Below are 25958 nucleotides of genomic sequence, written 5' to 3' on the forward strand. Positions count from 1 at the left end.
CATCACCTGTGTGCTTGCTGTTGACATGAGCCTTCATATCTGCCTCTTCCATGGTGACAAAATCGCACGCGGTGCAGCAGATCGAGAACATCCACTGCTCTTTATCCACGTGGAGGGACATATGACTGACAAACTGGACGTTCATCTCTGTCTCAAACCCACACACATGACAGCTGCAGGCAGAAGGGAATTCAAGAGTAAGCAGGATTAAAAAATAAAGCACAAACAGAAGCACATTGCCCTTCCCTTCATTTTCGCAAGAAAAAACTCACTGCACAGATTTATTTTCTTCCTCACTGTTGAACGTTCACTGGAAAATTCTTTTGTCTGCTGAACTGCCTTTGAACTGATGGCCATGCCAACGTGATTAAGGGCAGGCACAATGCAACAATCCTGTACATGCTATAATGATGCTAAATAATCATAAAGTTAATTAAAAACTACAGATTCCAGATGCTGCGCATCACCTAGCTGATTCCTTTGGGCAATAAGAGGCATTGCAGCCTTGCCAAGATGTTTAGTATGGCTGATACACTGACAAACGGAGAGCTTGCTGCACACTCCAGGAGTTATTTTCAAGCCCTGGAATGGTTCCCGTGCCAAACTGGGATCCTGTGCAAAACTGCCTGGCAGTTTCAGTGTAAGCAAGTAAAAATGGGTTCAAACATTTCTTATGCTTGACTGGAAAACAGCAGTCATCAGCTATACAAATAATTAGCAAGGAGACAGATTTCACAGCCAGTGCATAAACAGAGTGATGTTGAGAGGCAACGGAAGGGACCCTTTAATTTAACTTTCTGTGCAGAGTCCTCCTCTTGTTTTGATTAGGCCATTAACATTTAAAACAAGCCAAAAACATTAAAAAGGCGTATACTCTAGGGCACTATTTTGCCTTCCCAGGGGAAAGGACTAGATAATCTAATCCAGGAGGTCTTATTTATTTCTTACTTCTATGGTTTTGTAATTAAATCTGCTCTTGGCATTTTGACTGAAAGTAAGAGTGATTTTCTAGTCTGCTTGGCCACTAGGGTACATATCACAGTTTGCAGAACACGCAACAGCGCATACAAGGAGAATGTCCAAACAGCCATTTTATCTGGGCAATTCCTTTCAAGTTTCCGGGTAAATTCTCCTGAAGATCTTCTTTTATCATGTTGGTCACAGAACGTATATACCTCTAGCAAAGGAGGGAAATGTGTATGTAGTCATTATAATTATTTTAAAACTTTATTCTGTGATTTCATAGATTTGGCGGAAAACAGTGGAGCTAACAGAGACAACTGGAAGCACAGCACTTTACATTTGCCATGAATCTGTGTATACAATGGGATATTTTGAAGCACAAAACTTAAATGAAAAGTTTATGAGGCTTCTTGGAGCCCATCTGCCTCACACAGCCATTAAAAAACAACTACAAAACACACCAAAAATGTCAGTCCTTCCCAATGGCCATCCAAGTCAAACAGCACAAGGCAGCCACATGGGTTTTGCTGCTTAGCCCGAAGTCAAATATGGGTAAGCCAAATACTTTGAGAGCAGTTCCACCCGGCGACACCAGAAGGGTGGCCCTGTAACACCGCCGTAGCAGGCAGCTAAGACATTCAGATTCCAGTGTCTGGTGCACAGCCCTCGTCTGGGTCCTCACCTGTAATAATAAGGGTGCTTCTTTCCATCACTGCCTTCAGAAGTGACAGCGCTGACAATGTCCTCAGTGTCTGTACTCACCAGCTTCACAGAATGGACGGTCAGGTGTTGGTTCAGATTAGCACGGCACTTAGCAGCATAGGGGCACAAGTGGCATTTGTATTTTCTCTCTTCTGAGAAAGAAACAGAAAACTTTCAATGTATATTTCATATTGAAGCAAGCGATTTTCAAAGCTTCCAAATATGCATTCTTTGGAGTCTCTCTGAGCAACTTCCTGAATGAGGTACTTTGGAAGCTTGGCACTTTGCAAAGTTACAGTTCACAGCAATTACTCAGAAATAAGAACTCATCCAGAGGTAGTTTAGGGCTAGGCTGTTTTTTGTTTGTTTTTGGTTTTAACATGTTCTACCATTTGTAGTCAGCTAATATAAAACCTCATAAACTGGAAAACTGGGGTAACTGCTGCTCTGAGAGCTGCAGCAGAGCCAGTACAGAAACAGGTCAATAAGCTACACCTACTTCCTTTACCTAGCATCTTTTATTTGATTTTTGGGCCCAGTTATTCTTGAGGTTGCCCATGTGATCACTTGCAGAGAGTTGATGGTTGATGGTTTTGCATTAAAATCTGAGAGTGGGGAGAAAAGGGAATGCTGCATCATCAGGCCAATTCTGAACACAAGCTAACCAAAAAACCACTCAAAGAGCAATTAAAGAAATTAAACACAAGTTTTGCTGCTTCACAACTGTTAAAATAAAAATTATTTTAAATTAAGCATTTCTAAATCCTGGCAGCGATCTTTTTGTGCATGCCAGGCTTCATTTTGTGAAGAGCTGATTAATAAAACAACCAAACATTACATCAGCTTTTACAACATTTCCCTTTGAAGAGCTGCTGCTCTAAATTTGAAATATAATATTACAAATTTTAGGGGACCAAATTCAATAGAGAAGCTTTGGATTAAGAAAACCCCATAAAGCTAAGGAGCAAGGAGCATCTGAACCTTTTCAGCATTGCTATACTAAATGACACGGCTTATACTGGCATTATGCCAACAGTATTTTTCAGCACCGCATCAGAAATTCTTGCTTTCAAGTCTTAACTTGTGCAGTGCACCTCAGCAGGCCGACGAGGCCCATCTTCTGCATCAAAACTCTGCTAGTCTCAGTGGATTTGATGCTGATCGGATTTAAGAAGGCTGGTATGGGGTAGAACAGCCCGTGTTCCTCTCAGAAGAAGTGAATGATGAGAGCAAAGGTGAGTGACAGATCCTAAATCTTTTTGGTTTCACCACATCTGAAACACCAAGGCCAAATCTGTTGTTGTTAAGTAATGTTTAAAAAGCTCATCAGGTGAATGTAAAAAAGGCCAGACAAAGGCTGCGTCTTCAGAACTGTGTTAATGGTTTTGATTAAACAGCTGAGGTCTAGATGCAAGTCTACTGGAACCTGGACAGACTTGAACTTGTAGATTTTGTAAAGATTAATTACGGATAGGCTGTAAAGAAATGTTAGTTAACTCTCTGTGCACCACTGCTATGACATTCTGGCCTGTTTCTGGGCTTGGCTCTACTCTAGGTGCAAGAAGCTGATAGCTCCTTCCACACACACTCCTCTCCTTACCTTCTCCCCAGGCCACGATGAACATGTGGATTTCCTCAGTGCTGCAGAGAACAACAGAGCATCAGCTTACCTGTGTGCAGCGAGAGATGTCGGGACAACGTCTGCTGTCGGCCAAACACTTTTCCACACACATCGCAGGGGAAGAGCTGGTCGTTAAATTTCCAAGACGGCAATCCATTTCCTGCCTCCAACCCCAGCTTTTCTGCTTCTATGCCCAAAAACACAAACGGAAAGTTGTACTTTAATAACTGTAAAGACTCTCAGATTTCACCCAGCAGAGTCCTGTAGGTGTCATTTAAACACAGCACTTCAGGTATGTGCAGCGTAAAGTGGCACACAAGTTCATGTAAAAAGGAAACTTTCCCAGTGGTGGAAAGAAAGTTAATCTTTCATACAGCATATTCCATACATATTCTAAAGCAGAATACTTAAAAGCTAGATGTAGAATTAAACCAGATTATGTAAATAGAGAAAGTAAAAGTGAGCAGTGCAAAGCATTAGCCTCCAATTCTGATTTTGTGGAGAGACCCCTCCTTTGGCTTTTTCAATCACCCACTTTTGCCTGGTGGATGAAGAAGACCTGGTCTGAGCTGGTGGTTTATTTTCCACTGGATTATTACTCACAGCTGAAGGAAAACTGCCAACCCTTTCCTATTGATGCAGAAACTGCTGCAATATGAGCATCTTCCACTGAGGGAGAGCAGAAGATTGCTCAGACAAAAGCTAAGTGAAGAGAGCCCAGCATGCCAACGAGCGGGTGGCATCTGGCGTAAGCTCTAACCAGCACCTGTGGCCCTCAGGCATCAAAATCCCCAACAGTTTAGAGGGCTGTCCACTGAAAAACTCAGACCCACAGACAGCACTTATCTTTAGAGAAGTGTTTTTAATTGTTCCAAGGACAGAGAGAGTCTGCGGTACAAAAGAACAAAACAAAACAAAAAACCTCCACACAGCATAAAATACAGACATAAATGCACTCTGTAAAGATGCAGAGAGAAAAAGACTGAAAGTGAGGAAGACAAAAAACGTACACAGTGCTTCAGGAGGAAGATAAAAGCATGACCAGTTTTGATCTGGACAGAAGGGAGCAGGAAACCGATAGAGACTGAAGAGAGCAGTGATACTACTTAGACCTATGAGGACTTTTGCTAAAAGGCTGCCAACTTCTACTGGACTGATGAAAGAGGCAACGTGCAGAGCACCCTTCTCTAATCCCGCATCGCCTGTGACACTGCTGCCCAGAACTAATTCCCCTGGTGCACGTGTGATGGAGGGAAGCCATTTGGCTGGTATTTTCAAGTACACAGAAGGAGAACAGGAGTGCAAAAATATCTTACTGAGCTTAAGCTGCTACCTTGGAGGTTGGTACAAAACAGTGAAATCTTCATCCAGTGCAACACTGAGGAATAAATGCCCACGTGTACAGGCAGCAGCACCTACCACTGCAAATCTGGTTAGTATGTCTGGAAGAGTCTCTCATTCACAGATAGGCGTCCATCTCACTACTGTGATTTAGGCAAATAGTTGTCAAATACTGTAATTAATTTAAATGATAACACAAACAGTGCCTCATTTAGGGCTGAGATTGCACACAGCAAGTTTATGGATGGTTGTATTTGCCAGCCTGGTTTCAGCTCCTGTTCCTTCCTCCTGTGACCTTGTGTGTGTACAATGGTCAGCACAACTCAGAAATTACGAGGCACCTCTGAGTACTACCATCCAACAACAACACAGTGGTTCTTACAAAATTTCTAGTCATGAAACAAGTCCTGCCTCTTCAAAATAGTCACTTTGTGAAATTAAAAATGGAAGACCCTTGCCCCCACCCCCTAAGGGACCGTGACCCCTAACCTCCAGGAACTCGAACAACAAATGATTCTTTTCGTTACCATCCTCGAATTCAAAACAATGGAAAAATCTGACTCTGTACTAACATTACAGTTATTTCAGCAGAGCTTCTTGAGTACATCATTGAAACAGTGCTTTAAAAGAGGCACGTGGTAATAATTATAAGAGAAGGTCACACAGGTGCAGGTTGCTTCAATATGGTCACAACAAAAATGAATTAATTGGGACACATACCAAACAAGTAGGCTCAATTAGGAGTAAATAAGTCTCTTAACAATTCATTTCAGCATTAATCATCAGCCCGCTTTTATCACTTAAGGAGGAGAAATATCCTCTTCCCCCTGGCAGATTTATAGCTATCAGTTCTGGGAAGCTCATAGGAAGTTGGAAAAATATCAACCTTCTGGTTATCTTGAGCTGGTGAAAGCTAGTTCCTCGCAAAGCGGCTGCGTATTTTTCATTGATGCAAAAGAGGATACTGTAGGTGTTTTGAAAGTACTTCTGTTTACTTTAAAGATTTATTCCTGGAGTGAATACCTCCGAACTACACTAACTACATTAACAGTTAGTGTAAAGAAGCACTACCTACAGTGCTTCTTTCTTCCCTTTCTGCTGAATCTTCTCTCTACAGCAAAGTGCTTTTTCTTTTGAGCGAGCTTCTTAGTTTGTTCATGGCAAACCAGAGCTGGTCTCTGGTGCAGCAGGAGCCTCAGCACTTTGTGGGAGATTTTTCAGCTCCGAGGGAAACCACCTATTCCTACTCGCCTCACCCTCTGGAAAGCTCTGTCTGCAGCCTGGACACTGAAGCCCTGTGTCCACGTGGTGGTCCAGACATCTTCCCAAAACACACACAGTACCTCACCTGGCCAGTGACCTGAGAATCAGGTGAGTCAACATCCACATTCAGTCCCTGGGCTCTGTCTCTAGTTAATGCCAGGGAATGGCCTTTTCTGTGAAGCGAGTACACGTCCAGCGACTCTGAGACCGTAACACTGCTTTGTGCACAGCGTTCCCTGTGCGTCCCAAAGTGTTTACCAAGAAAGCATCGTTTTAAGAATACTTTACACAGAGGGTCATGCAGTGGCCAGAAGGAAGATGGACTGAGACCAACTAACATCAAATAATAAATCACCATTGTGAGAGATGCCTCATAGAAATCCATCTTCCACCAAGACATTCCCATACTTAAAAAATAATAATAAAAAAAAAAGACCTGACATAAGTTTTCTTCTTTAAACATTCAACAGCAAATTCCAAAGCATTTGTGTTAAAAAAAAGGACAAAATAATACTGAAATTATTAAATAACTAAGAGGCTGCATAGGTCTTGGAGTTTAAAACAAAGTATGCTTAGTAAAATGGAAGGCCTCCAAGTTCTTCAGTACATCATTAAAAAGTAATAGTTTAAGACTCGGTATATTAAGGGTTAGTAATAAAATTATTTTGAAATAGTTTTGCATGAAAGTTTTAAGACCTAGATTTTTTATTTTTTTTAATAAAAACGTAAAACTTCATGAAATTTAGTGAAACACATTTTTATGGTCACCTTTCCTGCCCTTCTGAATCACCTGGCATCACTTCCCTACTAACCCCAAGTCAACTTCATAACAAGTACCTGTATTAAAGCCAACCATTCCCGACGGGGTTAGAAAGAGCTGGGACTGTCCCCACTTCAAGTTTCCCTGTGGTGAGGGTACGGCAGATAACAGCTGCAGAAATGTTGCTTCATCCCTCCCCTTGCCCCTTCAAATAGATTAATTTCTGGTAGGCAAAGCCCAGTGGCTTGAGCTAATTACTACCTACCCCTTTCCTAAGCTGTTAGTGATAATTCTGAACATGTGTGTATTTTCAGTTTTCACATTTAGCAGTGAACTCGTTTGTTGTACCCTCAAAGCGGTAATACCGCTCTGAAGAGCGCGTTAACCACCCCTTCTGAAAAGCCTTAGTCTGACTTCTGACAAATGCCGAGAGAGGATACCGTACCTGGCTGAAGCTGTAAATGAAGAGAACAAAGTGTGACCTGAATGCATAAGTACCTGTCTAGAGTCACTAAATCAGCACTGTGACTGCTAGAAGCTCTCACATAGGAAGAAACTTCCCAAGAGACTGGATTTGGGCTCTGATACGTTGTACTTTGATTACTTATTTTCTTTTACTTAGCTTGTGTGTTTTTCAATTACTGCTTCACGGTGCTTTATACTGCATTGTATTTCAATCTGTGGTTCACTGCAATGCTTAGCTTTGTAACTTTAGACCAATAACTGAAAGAATGAAGCCACTATTTAACTGAAAAATATAAAGATAAGAAAACAACCAAAATACATATGATGAAGCATTTTTCAAAGAAGATAAATTGATGTTTATAACCACTGCTGGTTTACTGTCTGCTCTGACACCCTATAACTCACTGAAACAGCTGCTTCTCTGTTTCATCTTCACAACTCTGTAGACCTCAGAAGCAACAAACTCCACAAGGACAGATCCTTAGAGTCACAGAGAATACTATAGATAAAAATTAAATAGATCGTCCTCTGCAATAAGCATTCCTTAAAAAGGTAGAAGTGAGAGAGAGGTGCTGATGAGACCTAGCAAGGAAGGTCAACATGTATCATCTCCATTCTTCTGGGAGCGTGTATCACATTTACACCTTGGGTTATTCAGGCAGTTTGATACCACGTAGACAGTCAAGAAGAAATCAAGTGATTTTTAAAACGAAGTGAGCAGAAATTCTGTGAAGGGAGAAAGCAGAGAGTGGTGGTTGGACTATTTTGATCAATCCCCCTTGCAAGCAAAACGTGATGAAGAAAACAAGTTAGATGCCTAGAGGAACTGGTGGCAGAACGGTCACACGGGACAGCTGAGCACTAAGAGGTAGAGATGGCCGAACTCACAACAAGAAACGAACTGGGAAAAGGTAGATAATAGCTGATGCAAAAAGAGGGAAAACGAAATGTGCAATACCTCCCTCCTCATACTCCTCAGGGAGGAAACTTGATGAAAAGTATATGAGATGTAGAAGGAAGCTCCCAAGGGAGAAAGCATCTAAAAAACTCCACAAAAACAGAAAATGAATAAACTGACCAGCAAACAGTGCTGGATAAAGTAACCAGGTTTCTATGATCCTCATGGCTAGAGGACCTACACAAATAGTAGTGCAGATGTTCCATGACAGGATACCTCAGCTTGGCTGTGGAAAACTTAGGCAATTCAACAGTCACCAGATAACTTTTGGTTCCTACCAGCCTGAAATGGATTGCTGCTAGCCTGTCCGCCACCTTTCAAGTACCTCACTGTTACCCAGGAAGTAAATACACTGTATGCAGCTGAATCGGAACGTCACAAGAGCTTGTCCCATTCGTAAGGTTATTTCTATTTTGTTGCATCTAAAAAAGTAGAAGTTCAAGAAATGATTTATTCAGAAACAAGGCATTCAGATCAGGCAATCACACAAACGCTACTTTAAAAACACGTATTTGGTCACAGTTTTTTGTTTTTTCTTTTTTTTTTTTTTTTTCCTTCTTCCTCTGCTTTTCTTCCATGTTATTATGTCTTTTTGCTCTCTGCAGTGTCCACATCATCAAAGATGCATTTTACTGCTTTGGAGCCTTCCACCTACGTGTTCATCTATCACCTCTGGCAAGCACACAGTATTTAAAAATCAAGAACTTCTTTTGTGCAGTATGTAATTAAGGATTTGCTGGAAGCTTGTTTGCTGAAAGCCTGAGAAGGGCTTGCAAGCTCAAAAATATATTGAGTGTATGAAATTGCAATGCTCCAGATACTATATATCTTACTCCCTTCCCAACTTACTTTCACAAAGGTTTTATTTGTGGCACCAGAACTCTTATTTCTAGTAAGTCAGTTAAAATAAATGGTGGAATCCTTCCAGATACTGAAGTTCTTAAGTAAGATATGTCTTGCTAGTTATCTAAGGGATCTGTGATCCTTAGTGGTCCTGCAGTCTTCATTTGTCACTGCCAGCGTCACAGCAACCTGTCTGGTCTTATTTTGGGATTTATCTTTTACTGTGAGCAGACTCATCCACTATTAGCCAGTGATAAGCAACAGCTTTTTGGCATAAAAACAAAAATCTGTGCTCCCCATAAAACTAAATAAGAAAAACGTATATAAATAAAAACAAGGTTCAGCTGAAATTCCAAGCTGTTTTGCCTGACACCTTTGTGTGCTTTCTTTTAATGACTTTTTGTAGCTATTAAAGGCAGTAAGTGCTGCAATACCAGTTCAGGGGCATCTGTTCAGACAAACCCAAGTCCTCTTGCTTGTGTTCTGGCTGGCCAGAGGTGAGCCTGCGCAGCCTGGGAGACGTGTAGTGCTGGCAGCAGGGCCCTGTGCCCAAGCTACCGAGTTTGAAGCATGAACAAAGGAAGGGCCTATGTAACCCTGCATCAGATAGGAGAAGTTATTTTGGGAGTTTTTAATAACAACAGCAATAAATAATAATAATAATAAAAATTACTACCCAAATATACAAACTGTAATTCCACCTGCAAGGGGACTTGTACTTTTTATTTCATAAATCTTGAAAACCTGCACCCAATCTGTCTGAATGACACACAAAAAAAAAAAAACGCACAGAGGAAGCACAGGACCCCTCATTGCTAAATAAAGCAACTTTACCAACTAAGTTACAGGCTCTTATTTATTTATTTTTTCTTAAATTCTTCAGAACTAATTAACATTACTATAGAATATGGCAAAAGATAGTCAATGTTATGGTAATTTAAAATCCTTGATATGGGAGAAAATAGAAACCAAATGACTTTATGTATTAGAAGTGTGGTGCTTAAGTTGTTCTTTCTGAAGCCATCGAGCAACAAAACTTGGAAGTATTTCAATAAAGAGTTTGCATAACCCACAAAAAGAAACATTAATATAATGCATTGAGTTATTCCAAATGCACAATGATAGATGACAACACTTGAGAAGATCACTGAGAACTGATAAAGATGCTGTTTTTTGTGGCGAAAAAAAAAAAAAGGAAAATCGAAAGATTAAAAAGAATAAAATCCATATTATGACAAAGATAAGGTAGGGGTACACTGACTTCAAAGCACATGTCCACTTCCCACCCTTGTTTCAAAATCAACTCCTCTTACAGCTTCACTTATGAAACAGAGAACTTCTGACCAAGCACTGAGGTTTGGGATAATCTTCAGCTGCATTATCAAGGTTTCAGATTTGCTTTTACTGTATGCTTTAAACTCAAAACTTTAGAAACAACCAAGAAAACAGAAATTTCCTTCCCAGTTCAAAATTTAAATCAGTCTGTTTGTAAATTCTGTGAAAGGTGGCTGGAGTTGCAGATTTTTAATAAATCCTAAAGCTGCAATAATTTCCCAGGCATTTCTTGAAATACATTGCTTTGCAAAATAAGGCCTTGAGCTGTAATTTCTGACCAGAAAAGTAGTGGTCATGGAAGAGTCCATCTCGCTCACTGCACAGGCTCCAGCAGTTCCTTTATCATTCAGTTACCACAGTGAAGAAAGTCAGCTTGGTTTCATAACTGTAAGTGAGATAATGCAATATGGTCCACATGGAAACTGGTTTATTTCTTAGACAGAGTTGAGACATTGCAAGAAAGGGAAAGAAATTAGCAGCAAATTCCCCCAAATTGTGTTTTTGAAAGCTTGTCTGCTCATTGTCAGCCAATAGAGCTATTAGTCCCCTGAGTAGCAAAAAGCTCCATCAACATAACTTTTTCTTGTTTAGAAATAATAGCTATTATAAATAAGTTAAATTTTGTATCTATTGTCAGAGAAAAAATTTATAATGTGCTCCCTGTTGTCCTATGCTTTATTTTAATAGAATACTACAACATCCCCCTGAAACTCTCTCCATGATAGCTGCAAGATGCACCACAATGAATTTGCATAAGCCCCCCCTCCAATTCACTCTCAAGCAGGTGGCCCTCACTTTTAGCTCCTCCATTTACACCATTTGTAACATTTATTTTGGGTGCTACAATAGTGAATACAAATGAACTTATGAAAGTATAATTTGCTCCTATTGCCTATTATTTTTTAAACACAGTTGATTAATTTCTGTATTGCCAATAGGTTTCTACCCTTTGTGTTTCTTCCCTACAATTCTGTTTAAGACACACTTTCTAAGAAACACTTTTAGACATGATTCAGTGACTGCCATGCGTATTTAGGACTGTTATCCTATGTGTATACATTTATTTTTGTCACTCTGCCAATTTCTACTTGCAAGTCCACCTGAAGTGGGGGCTTTTCTTCCACAGAGAGGAAGTAATAACACATTTAGGGCACTTTGCAGAGTCTAACACTTGTACTCCATCCAGGATTCAGATACAAATAAAGACAAATTGGCCTTTTGATTACATTTTTTTTCGGCTCCCTGCATCCTTTCTAGAGGAGTAAGGAGTTGTTTAGTAGGGGAGTTGTAAGCTGGCGACCAGAAATATCAGTGGGGGGGATGCAAAAAAAAAAAACAAAAAACAAAACCAAAACCCAAGCACAGACTGAGTACCTCTTCCTGACCTGAATAAATTAAGATTCAAAACTCAATGAAAGTAACTGCAAACATCCAGCAAAAGGCACCTTGCTGCATTTTCAGGAGCTGCCTGGGGTGCCACCCAGCACAGTACCTGGTTGCGGCTGTAAAAGAAAACAATCCATGTGCTTTTCTTGCAAATTTCACGAGCGATAAGCAATGAATCTGCTATTTCCTTGAAGCCCTTAACTCACTCTTCTTTAAGAGGAGATTCACCTCCTCCCTCTTCCATAAACACGTGTCCCTCCTTCCTCCTGCACTGCAGGCTGCATCCGCAGGGCACCGGGGCAATCGGCATTGACCATGGCCCCAACAGGGCTGGACTAGAACATCCATGGACCAGCAGGGAAATTTGCACCCTGATTGAAACAGAGCTGTAGAAGAAAAAAGCCTCTTCTCTTGCTTTGATATTTTTTCAACAATGGTCTTATTTTTTTTTAATCTGTTCCAATAGCCTGATGAATTTTGCATTTAATTTCCTCCTAGGCAGACAAGTATCATAGAACACAACCTTGTACAAAATGAGATAGGTGAGGACTGAATAGTCCCAAGGTAACTCTGAAAAGAAACGCCACGGAATGATGTGTTCCTATTCCTCTTGCAGAGCGAGAAAAGTCATTTTAAAACCTCTCTTTCTATTTCATGTTGGGCTTGCATCTGGAAAAGTTTCCCATTTGGTCTGTTTTACAAAATATTCTGCTATTAAGACAGACAAAAGAGGACATGAGACTCCATATGGGTTTGAATAACATGCAGAGCCTAAAACCCAGCATGCTGAGCATTTATAAGCCAAAAGCCTCATCTATCAAGTCTCTTTCAGAAGGTTATTTAATCACCATTACAGCTTTGCTACTGAATTTCTGTAACAGAATTGGAGCTGGAGGGGACCTCAGGAAGCCACTTCTTCCTCGCCCAAAGGCGCACCTGCCACACACGAAGCATACCTACCAGTCCTGACAGGAGCTTTTCTAACACTAAAAAAATATCCTCCTTTTTGTGGTGCTCACCATTCACCCAAGCATGGAATTTCGTCCTCACTGACATAACCACTGTTTTCCAGACTATTTCTTCACTTCCTCAAGACAAGATTGAACTCTACTTCTCTCCTCTGAAGGCACCTCCTAGCACGGTGTCACCAGGACATTTAATAAGCACACTTTCCCTTCTGTCACCTACAACATTAATTAAAGGCCCGAATAATACGAGAACAAGCGCAGACCCTTGCAGAATCCCGCTTGGTTCCTGGGGTTTGACAGCTACCCTCACCCACTTGATTAAAGTTTCACCTGCTCTCGGTTTCCCTCCATATTTATTATTTTAATAAAAAATAATAAATTCCACAATTAGTTTACTTTTTAAAAAATCACTTGCTGTCAAGCAACTGAAAAGCCACATGCTAAGATGTTAAGAGGTACCAAAACCTGCCCTACTCAAAAGGGTAAAAAGAAAGCCCAAATGCTAAGTTTTATTTTCCATGTGGAATGAAGCTGTTACCTTTGCCCATTTTGCCTTGGATTTGATGTTGGTGATATGAACAGCTTCTGGTCTGCTGGATTTAGCGAATGGAATCTAACATGGGTTTATCCCCAAAGAAACCAGAAGGTATTTGTTCTGACTGAAATTACTTTCTTATGTCATTTGCCATGAAAAACAAAGGGAAAAGAAATGAAAATAAATATTTTTGTCTGTATGAGAAGACTGCAGTGTAAGACAGAAAAAAATGACCATGTATAAAGGCAGCCCATAATAAAAAATTACCCATTAAAAAGTCATAACTTTTCAGATAGAAATGCCTTTAAAGATGTCCATTAGACACAGACCTGAATGTATTGCTGTTTGTCTATTATAATTAACACTTTTCATCTTGAAGGTCCTGTAAATAATAGGCAAAATAATGAGTGCAGTGCCTTCACAAGGAAAAGTAGCAGCCCTATATGCCCACAGCAGCTCTTGCAAAGCCCAGCTATTTAGCATATGCTGTACTTAGAGAGGGAGCGGTCAATTCACCAGGAGTTTCATGTGTTCCTCAGAAGGATCTGATCACAGTCCCCTTAGTTGCTGTGGGAATGGCAAATAAATCATGATTGTTAAGAAAAATTTAAACATGTACACATGATACACACTTCAGTTGTCCTATTTTAGCCAAAGAACGCACCGTATGTTTTTGAGCAAGAGGAGGTTTCATGACTTGAAATGGTCTCTTCTGCCTAAGAATGCTTTCTCTTTTGCAAGGGGCCTTGTTAGTTTTGAAGAGTGTGATGGCTGCTCAGGAGATGGACACTATCACCGCACCACAGACTTGCAACACACGTGCACTAGCTGCAAACATGCTTGGCAGCAGACCCAGAAAAAAAATTAGAAGGAAACGTAACGCTGTAGGTTTGCTTGGTAAAGAGATTCCATGAAAGGAAGCAGAAATTCAGCACCCCCTGCTCAATGGCTGCAGTGCAGGCTGGTTGTCAAGGCAGCTGGGCCCACAGAAAAAGAAGGCTGTGCCCAGGCAGATGATCATGGGAACCTGAAGACAAGATGCTACAGATAAAAACAAGCAAGAGTCAGAACCACTGTCACACAGCTCAGCACTGAATTATGTTGAACAAATTCTGAAAATCTTTCACAAGTTTCTCCTTGTGGAACTACGCCAAGCACAGCCCACTTCTTCAGCAGTTCAACTATCTCACTTTCCTAGAATCACTGTCTGCAACTTGCCAGTTATCTGTCTCTTGCTATCAGGCTTCAGAGAGCAACCACGATGGCTGACAACCCTTAGCCTCTTAACGTGTGCAAAGACAGCATACACCAGGTAGCGTGTACCCAGGAGATGTACTTTCCGTGTGAAGAATCAAAGTAAAATGCACGTTGGGAATCAGGAACTTAAATGAGCTACTCAAATCAATCTGCCGCTCTGTCATGAGTATTTTCCTACCGTTTATGAGGCTGTCACATCGGTTGGATTTGTCAGAGGGCTCTCTCCATTACTCTTCAGGTATCTGCATGGATTCATATACATACACAGAAAGAGAGTATCTGATTGAATTTCACCCCAGACAGGTATCAGAAGAGAAATAAAATTAAATAGTTGCTTTTGAAGACCGAATGAACCAGATTTTGGGAGGGTTAGTGAGTAGCTAACACTGTGTTCTGCAGGCAGTGATGACAGCAGCGTAGCATTACCTCCAGCACCGCTTCCAACAAGCACGTCTCACAACAATGCTGAGATGGAAATGAACAACAGGAACAAATGCCTGGTGGAGTGAACCCCGCATAGTGAATCTACTACCACTACATTTTTCTACCCTATCAGGAAGCCAACAGGTATCAGGCACCGTCATCATCAAGAAACTGAAGGGCTTATCAAATGTCCTGGGTGGGTAAAGCTCATAACTCAGAGCAAAACTGAAAGCAAATGAAATGATCATAAACATAAAAAATGGGATAAAAGAGGAAAAAGTGCATTAGGTAAGTCAATTCATGTGCAAGTGGACTCCCTCTGCTACTGGATTGGCAATAAAAATTGCTAATCCATCACAGGGCCAGAAAACGCTGCTAAGAGCTTGAAATGTTCTTTCAGACTTCAAAAAAAAGTCTGAAGTCCAGCAAACATGACTAAGGGATAGGAGCATCTGTCATACAAGGACAGCCTGAGACAGCTGGGACTGCTCAGCCTGGAGGGATCAACCTGGCAGGTGGGAGCTTTTCAACGTGTACATGTACCTGACGGGGGGAAGAGCGAAGACAAAGCCAGGCCCTTCTCAGTGGGGCCCAGTGGAGAAGAGGCAGAGGTACAAATTGAAATGCAGGGAATTCCATTTAAACATTAGAAAACACTTTTTTTTTTTAAGAAAAAAAAAAAAAAAAAAAAAAAAAAAGACTGTGAGGGTGATAAAACACTGGCACAGGTTGCCAAGACAGCTTGTGGAGTCTCCATCCCTGGAGATACTCCAAACCTGCCCGGACAGGGTCCTGAGCAGCCAGGCTGAACTAGACCGCTCTGGTTCAGCAGTCTCCTTACCTCAACCATTCTGTGATTCTCTCAGAAATAACAGTCCACAGGTTCTGCTGTTGTGAATGTACCAGAAAATCAAATGCTTGTATTTGTACTCTTAAATCCTAGCTTTCCTTTAAACATTTTGGCATTTAGGACTGCGAAGAAAGCCTTCATAAAGCAAGCAGGGAATTACCCATAATGTGAAGTTAGAGGCTTTTTGGCAGATATAAGTAAACAACAACTGTAAGAAGGTGTGAATTGTTCTAATTAACTCCATGGGTACATGGCTGGGAAGCTATACAATGGCAATTTAAATGCCAACATTTCATTGTTGAGCACTTCAGCAGAATCCTTAGGGTCTGTGAGTTTCACAGTCCCCTATGGCCTAGCACATTTTCCAGGGTGACAGAAGTGCCACAGAAATAAAAACCTCGAGGTCTCCTTCCATCTCTACAGTGCAGTTATAGTGGTCTCAGGAACAACATAAGGTAAGTTAAAAATAGAAAGTCTGGCAGCAGGCTAAAAGAGGCCAAGCTGGAAAAGAGTCACTGGCAACTTGTGGAGAAACGGAAGCTATAGCCAGATTCACTCTCACTTCATATTCAATTTATCAAAATGCTGACATTCTTAACTAACCCAGAGATGACCCAAAATTCAGAACTAGTTGCAATAGGTAGTTGCAGAAGCTCAGTTCACTGCAGAGCACGGGGCCACAATCACAGTGCAAATACTGCCAGAAATGCTGTGTATCAGTGAGCGTGTTTGTAGCTTGGACCAAAAGAGCTCTTGCTACCTACTTTCTAGATGCTTTAAGCCACATATGCAAAATAACAACATCAAGATTACAACGTTAACCTTAAAGTGTCTTTAAAAAGGGATTAGGAAGAAAGAAACATGTAAACTACTTCATCCTAAAGCATACGGCACCTGGGCAGCAATGAACAGCTTAATTACTTATCACGTCCAAGTTAAACTCTGTATGTCCAGGAGTTATTGTCAACTACAGGCACAGAAGATAGGAAACAGAGTAACTGCAGTCACAACCATGTCAATCTCACATAAATGCTGCAGGTTCACATGGCTAGAAGACATGGCCCTACCTTCACCCTGCTCACACCCCAACAAACTATTAGAAAAAAAGAGAGTAGTCGGCTAGTTTCCCGATCCATCTTGCAATCCGGCCACACAAACATCAGTACCACTGCACTGGAGAACGTGCAAAAACATGCCCAGGGAGCAGGCAGATTTGCCTGTTTTAGCTTATTAAAGTTACTGCGGAATTACTGCCTTAGAGAACAGAAAAGAAGGAGGGTGCAAGAATGAAGGGTTACAGAAAAAACATGTGCATCTGCTGAATAGTCCTCCAGTGCTTGTAAACGTACAGGAATCTTTGTCACATAATTTAATTCAACAAATAAAAATATAGGATAATGCCACCAATTGCATCAGCAGTAAAAATACAACTGACAATTTTTTGTTTTGCACAATATTTCCAATTTTTTTTAAGTATCATGCTACTGATTCAATATTGGCTTATGGGCATTCCTGAAAAGTAAGCATGGGCTGTCATCTTACAGGTCACTGCAGAACATGGAGACCCAGTGACAGAAGAGACTGATGCATTTTCAAAAAGGAACTTGAGAACAGCAGCTTTATTTGCTATTCTTCATTGAAATAAATACCAGTGGTAAATTTAGCTTGGGGAGCCAGAACTATTCATGGGCTGCAAGTCACAAAAACCTACATCTTCCAGTTCCAGAAGTCCACTTCATCCATGTGAAATTCAATTACCACAATCAGAATTACGGTTTTGGAAGTAAATTTTCACAAAAAGATGAAATTAAAAAAATAAATTAATAAAATTATTTGTAGGTGAAGTTATTTCAATATTATTTGGCATTGGCAATGTAAGTGAAAGATGATACAAAGTTCTTGGTGAAATGGAGAGAAAATAATAAAATATTCTTATACTACATACAGATATGCATGGAGAAAAAATCCTTCTCAAGCCCATGGTTAGAGTCTTTGACGATATTAATGAACTGACTGGAAAAGAAATAGTGAATATCACTCATCTGCATTTCATGGAGGCAGGTTTGATTTACAGAATGAGTCAATGAGATAGTGGAAAACTATTAAAACACATTAAAGATTGGCTGAGGGTCAGGAACACCAGCATAAGATCAAGTCTTTAATTTATCTAGGGATCTGGGCTGAACTACATAGTCTGACATACAACTAAGCTGTTCTGTCAAAAGAAACTGGTCTTATAAAACAGGAGATAAAAATGCCCTTTTAAAGCAACTGTTTGAAATGAAAATTTTCATTTCTTCCCCTTACCTTTTGCTAGGCCAAAAAAGGTCACTTTGCTGTTCTTAAAGGAAAAAGCTCAAACTGTTGAATTGCTTTGAATATGCCTTTGTATTGGATATGACTTTGATACTACCGTATTTTTTTTCCACAAACTGTTTGAAGTGGTCATCAATACTATCTTAATTTCAATTTTTGAACAAAAGTGAATTTAGTTAGACAGTAGAATAATCCAGAAAATTAACTGCAATTAATTTCATATGCTTATTAAGGTACAAAACACTTCAGAAAGGAAGGGAAGTAGTTCCCCAAATCCATCTAATACTTTTGAACTATGTACTAGAGGAAACTACTTTCTTCCCTCCTCAAAATATTAACAATTCACCACAGATTATCAGGGAGTTACCATTACTTCTGCCAGACTATTGAATCCCCTTCTGACAGCTGCAGAGATTTTTTCTTTTCTTTGGTTACCAGACTTAAAAGCTGCTACATGCTAATTATTTCTCCTGCCTATGATACTGCTACTGATCACAATTCCTTTCACCTGTATTTCAGGTTAAATATATTTCTATGCCATCCCTTTTTTTTTTTTCTTCTTCTTTTTTTTCCTTCCTGTAAGTGCCCCAATCAGTGTATTTCACACATCTTTTAATAGGTCTTTCCTAATTATTTCATACTCCGTAGGGATCTTACAGATTGCCCTACAGAGAGTGCTCTTCCTCTTAAATTCCTGATCTTGCAATTCCCTTATAAACTGGCTATGAAGAGAAGTGGTTTGCACTAAGGAGGATGGCACTAGGCTGCAGTGCTGCTACTATACAAAGTCTAAAAGGCTGAACTGTGGACCAACTTAAAAATCCTCTTCGAGTTTTTAAGCATTGCATTAACAAAGCATAAATATGCAGAAATTTCTGAGTATTAAAGAAATAGCTGTGATCTTGATAGCTACAATAACAAGTGAAACAATGCAAATTACAAGGTCATATGCCTATGAAGTAACAACAAGAATTGCTGTTGCATGCTGTGGAATCATCAGCTGAAATTGTAAAGGAAAAGAAAAACATGTCACTATTTGATTACCAAATGAATTGCAAGTCATCAGTGTGTTGTAGTTAAAGACTATGATTAATCAGTAGAGGCATTTCCAATATACATAAAGATTTCACGCCACTGAAAAAGTAATTGGTAGAACTATACATAGAATAGCATACGTAGTTCTTACTACACCTATTTGCAGAAATTAATTGCCCTAAACAGAGACAGAAAAAGGCTATGATCCTGGTCAAGGAATGGAAACCCTATCATACCAAACAGACTAAAAGATGTTGGCTGGCTTACTTTTCCAAAAACGAAAGCTGGAATAAAGGGATATAAAATAGCACACCAGATGAGATCACGAAAGAGAAGACTTATCAAAGCTGAAGGATACCATGATAAAAGAAAAAAAAAAAGTGGACGTTGCTGTGAATAAATTCTGGCTGAGAGTGGTCCAACTCTTAGAACAGGTGAACTTCTGAAACAGTGTCCTCATACAAATAAGTAAGGATGACAGGTTTAAGATGGATTATTGATAAATAAATGATAAGATTACATAATGTTGTTACCTATTTTAGAAAAGAATTGAACCTGACACATGAGATATCTGACCGTCCCATGTTCATGTCACTTTCCCAATTCTTCTTCAGCTAGGGTGCCAAGAAGTCTGCACACAGAGAGTTGGCAGGAGTCTGGGGATACATCAGTTTGTGCTGGTACTCTCTTGGAAAGAAGCATGGAGATGGAGTTTCACCAAAGCCACCCAGACCGACCTACAGCAAACACTTCCTCACGCCACTCTGCCTGCCTGAGCCGTGCCAGGTCACAGAGCAGCAGCGCAGAGTAGCAGCTCAGATCCCACACTTGTTCATTAGCCTCCGTTAGCCATGGTCACAGTGACACGGAGTGGCATTTTTGGATGTGGGTAGTGCTTACTGAATGCTGCTGGCTGTTAGAAGCTAATCTGCTTGTATTTTAATTGATGAGTTGAAGATGACACTAGACTGCAAATTTCTTGTCATTTTGTGTGCTGTTCTTTTCTAGTTCTTACTATCCCGTTTCAGAGAGGAAATAATCCCAAACAACCATCAACCGAAAGCATATGTACAATTTAACCATGGGACACCACATACACATTTATTTACACAGCATTTTCTGTTACACCCAGCTGGCCCTTACAATGGTTTGTTACTGTTCCTTCCTGCTACTCTCTGCAGGGATGAAGCTTTTTCTGAGCTATCCATAGCACCATCTAGATTATTTCTTCTTGGAAGGCTGAAACTCGTAGAAAATCTACCTGTGGATATTCTGCTGTTCTTCTACATGAATATTACACTTGTAATTGATTAAAAATTTAAATCACGTTCCTGATGTTACTGTAAAGTTGCTGTTCAGGGCCAAGAATTTATTATGAAGCTCAGAAAATGAATGACAGTGTTGTTGCAAAAAGAAAAATGAAACACAAACTGACATTTTTTGATTTTCAGTATACTACTATTACATATTGGAGTCTTATAATCACAGAGTGATATTTGTTATAATGCACAGACCTATCCAGATAAAACTTATATTCCATGAAGTAGAATATGGGGCAGCGTGAACGTATAAAAACTCGTTCCTCAATAGCCATTTTAACACGCCAGGATGTCCTAACCAACTAGGTAATTTACGTCTTTTAAACATGTTACCAAAACCCATCCACAGTTTCAGTGGCCTCACTTAAAATTAAGTCTTATTGAGAATTAAAATTCTTAGACATTCATCTTGGTATGATGTAAGAGCATTACTGCTAGAGGCCATGTCCTCTGAGGTATTGAGCACTGCCTAAGGAGTCCAAGAGTTCTTGTCTTTCATCTGGGTATATGAATATTCTATATTATGCCAAGGTCAAAAGCCAGAATTGAAGCGATAACCTGGTTTATATTTTAATACTTACAAGTACCACAAAACTGATCTGGTTCACCTAGTCCTAGGTTACAAAAACCGCTACCTTCCTTGGGAAAGTGTGGTTGAGAATAGCCTGAAGACCCTTGTCCTTATGCTACAATTTTTCTTCTTTTTCTGCCATGAATATTTACCCTTAGACAACATCTAGCTCTTAACCTCATCTGCCACTTCACAAGCTGTCAAATGACTATTCAAGCATTAAAAAAAATGAAGGGTCTGTTAAGTTGTAAATTAAATGACAGTCTATAGCTGAAAATTAGCAGTAACATGCCCAAAACTTTATTGATCGCTAAGAAAAGGTGAATAACCCCCACTACTACTGGCTGTGTAATTACTGACCTTTAGAACTCAAGAGCTATTAATTTAAGAACAGATACCAGTGAACTAGCAAACGAGATATTTTGCAACAGGACAGTAAAGGCATATATCAAGGTTTTGCATGTATTTAGTGCCACCTTGAATGGTATTGATATATGTCTATATTCTCTCTCTTAATGCAGAATACAGCCCAAGCTACATTTGGACATAAAATGCCTATCAACTGGTTCAGAAGGTCAGTGGGAACGCACCCACAGATACCGAGGCCTTTTAGTAAGTTATAAGAACTCCGTATCTTTCCAAAAACGTTTCTAAATTACTGTTAAAGGCAGGAGAATTGTATTGCCAAGCTCAGCCACTCATGCATATACTGAAAACATTTCATCTGTACTGTGAGAGATGGAAATGGCCAGTAACAGGAGAATGGCAGGCAGTAATCAGACATAAGTTCATTTAAACATGGAATACACACACCAAAAAAAAACCCACCTGTTAATACTGCTGTTTAATCTGTTATAGACTCTTTGTTTCCTTATACAATTCACAATAGTAGTTTAAAGAGTAGTAATATAAATAAATCATTTTTTTTCCCAATAAGCACTTACTGTGATGGAAAGACAGTTACCTTTTGACAAAGGAAACTACATTTTAGGAGCACTGGTCAGGTGTTGTTGTTTACAGTAAGAAAATACTAACAATAAAAAAACTATATTGACTGGAACTAATGAAAGAAAAAAAGGTATCTGACCTGGTGCAGATGTTCTTCCATGAAGAGCTGTTTCATTAGGCAGGAGATCTTTTGAGTTGGAAGTGAACGGTGATTGTCTAAATGTGTCTTCGGAAAAGAAAGGGCTATAGGGAAAATAAAATGTCTTTTTGTAAATAAAACAGCAGTTAATAACAACAACAAAAAAAAAAGCAAGCATGATTTTTGACCTTAACGTCATATTAAAAGCCCCATTTAATTTACAGAATTCATGCTGAAAGTTATGCAAACTGTAAGGTAAGGTGTGGAGAAAGAGCATGCTTTGGGAAAACTGCATCTCAGAGTGAAAACTGAAGTCCTCCTAAAATGCTTTTAATTACAGTATTTCAACATCTCACATTTGCTGTATCACATCACAGCGTAGATCATGAAAATTAATGTTTCAAAAATTTGTATTCTACTGTCATATCTGGAAAGGGCAATCAGGAAAAGTGGAAAATACTATATTACATATTTTAGAGTATTTAATAGTCTGATGAATATATTAATTATGTTCAAAACAAAACTTTTCAAATTTTAGGTTAAAATTATGCTGAACAGTTCTCTTTTGACACAACATCCCATGCATGAAATTAGCTCCACCAGCTTGGTTTTTAAAGCAGGGAACAATTCACACAAGCAAACTGAATGGTGACTTCCCAAATAGCGCATAAATCACCAGCCACTTGATTCTGAAAAGTATAACATGCTTTGCTTTTAATTAACACACAGTAAAACGTTAATTTCAATAGTGAATGGGCATTTCTGTGAAAGTATTTTTTTTCCTGCTCAATTAAAGATCATAACGGAAACAAGGATCCCTTGTCCACAGTACAGACAGACATTAGTAAGCATTACATTATAAATTAAAAATGGAAAAAGATAATCCCTCTTGGAAAGCTGTTTTCTAATGTAGTGTATTCCATCTGCATACAGAATATGAACTTCTAAGCAAAATGGGAATTACATTTAAATCTGATCTTTACCGTATTGAGATTTCTTAACAGGCTGCTGCATTAGAGGTGTTTTAGAGGTGGAAGACAGGAAGCCTGCTCATTTCTGCATTTTATTCTTGTTGAGCAATAAAATCCAGTAACCTTTTCAGGATAAGGAATGTACTACGAGTTCTTGAGGAGCATTGCACAGCAGGTAGTCCAGACCCAGAGAGTATGTGGCAGCAGGACCACCCATATTAACCCAAACCAGTCCAGATATACAAGGCATCAATCTATACAGTGGCACTTGCAGAGCTTTTCCAACATATGGTCTTTCTGCAGGGAGTGAACATCGTGTTCTCCACTGAGTCACACTTCTGTTCTCATTCAGATCTCTTCAACCTTTGGGAAACTTGTTGATAATTAGTTAATGTGATCAAGTAACAGCTTCAACGATCATGTTATTTCATTTCTCAAAGTTTGGGGTTTTTTTTAAGCTATTATTTTGTGCTGTTCAATATGTGACGGTTAATGGGATATTTTGGTATTTCTACAGAAGTTTGAACATAACCATAAGCAGAGTCGGACAGGTTGTGCTGGAGGTAAGGCACAAAACTGCTCCAAACCTTGAAGAGTTCAGGGTATGCGGATAGCTGATTAAGCAGGATAAAATGAACAGCTCAGCCCACACGTGCAAAAGTTAACTTTTCCAAGACTCACACTCCCACTCTGGGGTGAAATAATATAAACCAGACTGACGCTATATAAAAATATGGCATCATTTATTGCAACATTCCTTTCACTGGGTTAATAATAATTTGAAAGAAAAACACCAATAAAAAAGTTTTATTACTCTTGTAAGTCTTCAAAATCTTGTAATCCACTCAGGTTTCCATGTTGGCCTGCCTGCTTGTGTCTTAAATTCAATCACTGGCACGCTGCTCACTGCTGGTTCTGAGCAAAATGATGCAGATCTCATCTATTTCAGGCTATGACACGTATCATGTGCAGGTTGCTGCTGAAGACTGCATTGTGTTGGTCTCTTAAGGATCTCCCCTCTCCACCATCAGCCTTCAGGGAATTAGAGAATCATCCTTGCCTCTTTTGCCTTTCTCTAGAATGGCAGATGAGCCTCTTCAGTGTCAGCCCTATCATTGTTTTTATTTCAGTGGATATGCCTTCCAATCCCCAATGCAAAATAAGGAGGCAGAGCTCCTGCTTCACAGTAAGAAACTACATATATTGTTCTCAATCACGGTGCGAAGTCCTTTGTGATGAAGGTTAGGCTTTAAGATATTTTTTTTTCTGGCTGCACTTCTCCAGTTTTCTGTCTACGCAGATCTCTAGATGAAAGAAACTTATCTTGGCATCTCATGCTGGTGTATTCACTTCCAGATCATTTGCTTCTCCACTTTCTGTCTTCATATCACAGATGGCAGGCTCTACCACCTCACTCAGCCATTGAGCTGTGAGGAATCCTTGCCAGTTTCAGCTGTTTGAGCAAAGTCATATGGAAGTATATGCTCACCAAGTCCAAGAATACTCACAGAAGGAACAGCAACAGATAAGCGACAGAAATGTCAACATGGAGTAAGACAGCAAAAAGCGTTTGTGTACCCGCATCTTACTGGGCTTTGCTGATTTAAGATTCTTAGCAATGACACAGCTTTATCTTTCCACTCCCCAATTACTCACAGGTGGACAACAATGACCTCGCCTTGACTTTCTGCAGCTGTCAGCAAAATTCACACGACGATTGTGATTCCAATGCCTTCCTGTCATGACTCCAGATGTAGGGTGGTGAGCCAAACTGCAACACTACACGTTTTCTTAATGTAGCCTTCATGCCTCTATCCTCCACTGCCTGCTCCATCACATTCTATTTTTGAGACGGTGTCATAGCCTTATGAGTAAAGACTTCCAGCTGTTTGTTTGGTTTGGGGTGTTTTGATTCTTTTTTTTTTGGGAATGTCTTTTGAGCCAATCTGTTTGAACTTGAAGGATTTAGTAGACTTACTCAGTTCCCCTTAAGAAGCTCCTCTCATTCACGTCTTCTTCTGTTGATAGATAGGTAAGACAAGAAAAGCACCCAGAAGAATTGAATCAGGCACGCAGCTTTTCATACCCTGATGGGTAGCAACCATTATCAGGACTTCACAGTAAAATTCAAGTGTGAGTTTGACCACAGCCAACTGCGTTACTCTCTAACAAGGTGGCAGCCAGAAGGGGAGGTTATGAACTGTCCTTAACCTTTCCAGTTTGAACTATCCTTGATAGATCCAAAAGTAGCTCTGGATTCTCACACCAGTCCTTCTGGTATCATGAGACATTGAAATCTATTTTCTACCAACTATTTATCACTCCCTCTCTGCAACACACACTGGATGGTTAATGAGAAGTTGGACAATATCTGCATTCATCTTTGTATGTATCTCTCAGGCTTATGTTTTTTTTAACAAGTAATGGGAAGGCTGTGCAGTCTCCATAACCCATAAATTCCCAAACTAGCAAATATGGAAAGCATTCACAATAACCAAAAGTTAAAAGCTCAATTTAATTCTCTTTCAACTCGTAACATCAAAAAGTCCCTAATGGGCATTTACTGAGTTGTTCAGTTTATTAAAAACAAATTTATTACAGTTACCATGAAAGAATGGGATGGGTCTAGAAATTTAAGATCAACGTATTTCAGAGATCTTTTCTTCTGTAAGCAAAATGCTTTTCAAATTCTGTCTAGACAAAGTTGTTTTAGTTAGGAGGCACTGTACACCCTGAGAACTTCTGCAGAAGGGGCTGCAGAGGCACAGAAGGTTTTATCCTATCTTTGAAGGGACTCTCCAGCATGTTTTCTCCAACCCATCTGCACTGACTAGAAAGCTTTCAGGTAGGAAATTAATGTATTCTTGCCCCAGGTGAGAGCTGAAGAAGGTATCAGAGATTTAAGTTTCAGATTTGGAAGCCAATTCCTGCCCACTCCTCACCACAGGCTACTAAGTTTTTACCAATTTTAGCTGCACTTATTATGTAA

General features: G+C 39.8%; 1 protein-coding gene across 6 annotated transcripts in view; it reads right to left on the reverse strand.

Annotated features, from left to right (window-relative positions):
- The window catches only part of ZNF827 (zinc finger protein 827), a 125319-nt gene that overhangs the window by 10307 nt on the left and 89054 nt on the right, over positions 1-25958 (reverse strand). For all 6 annotated transcript variants that reach the window (XR_014692862.1, XM_084518649.1, XM_084518648.1 and 3 more), the window contains 4 exons: positions 21999-22102; positions 3336-3473; positions 1646-1817; positions 7-173 (listed from right to left, as the gene is read on the reverse strand). Coding sequence is in view for 5 of the 6 variants with exons in the window: in XM_084518649.1 (XP_084374775.1) it covers positions 7-173; positions 1646-1817; positions 3336-3473; positions 21999-22102 (581 nt within the window). In the remaining variant the exon portion in view is untranslated. The remainder of the gene's footprint in view (positions 1-6; positions 174-1645; positions 1818-3335; positions 3474-21998; positions 22103-25958) is intronic.

Source organism: Aythya ferina, assembly GCF_964211825.1.
Source record: "Aythya ferina genome assembly, chromosome: 4".
Lineage (NCBI taxonomy): Eukaryota > Metazoa > Chordata > Aves > Anseriformes > Anatidae > Aythya > Aythya ferina.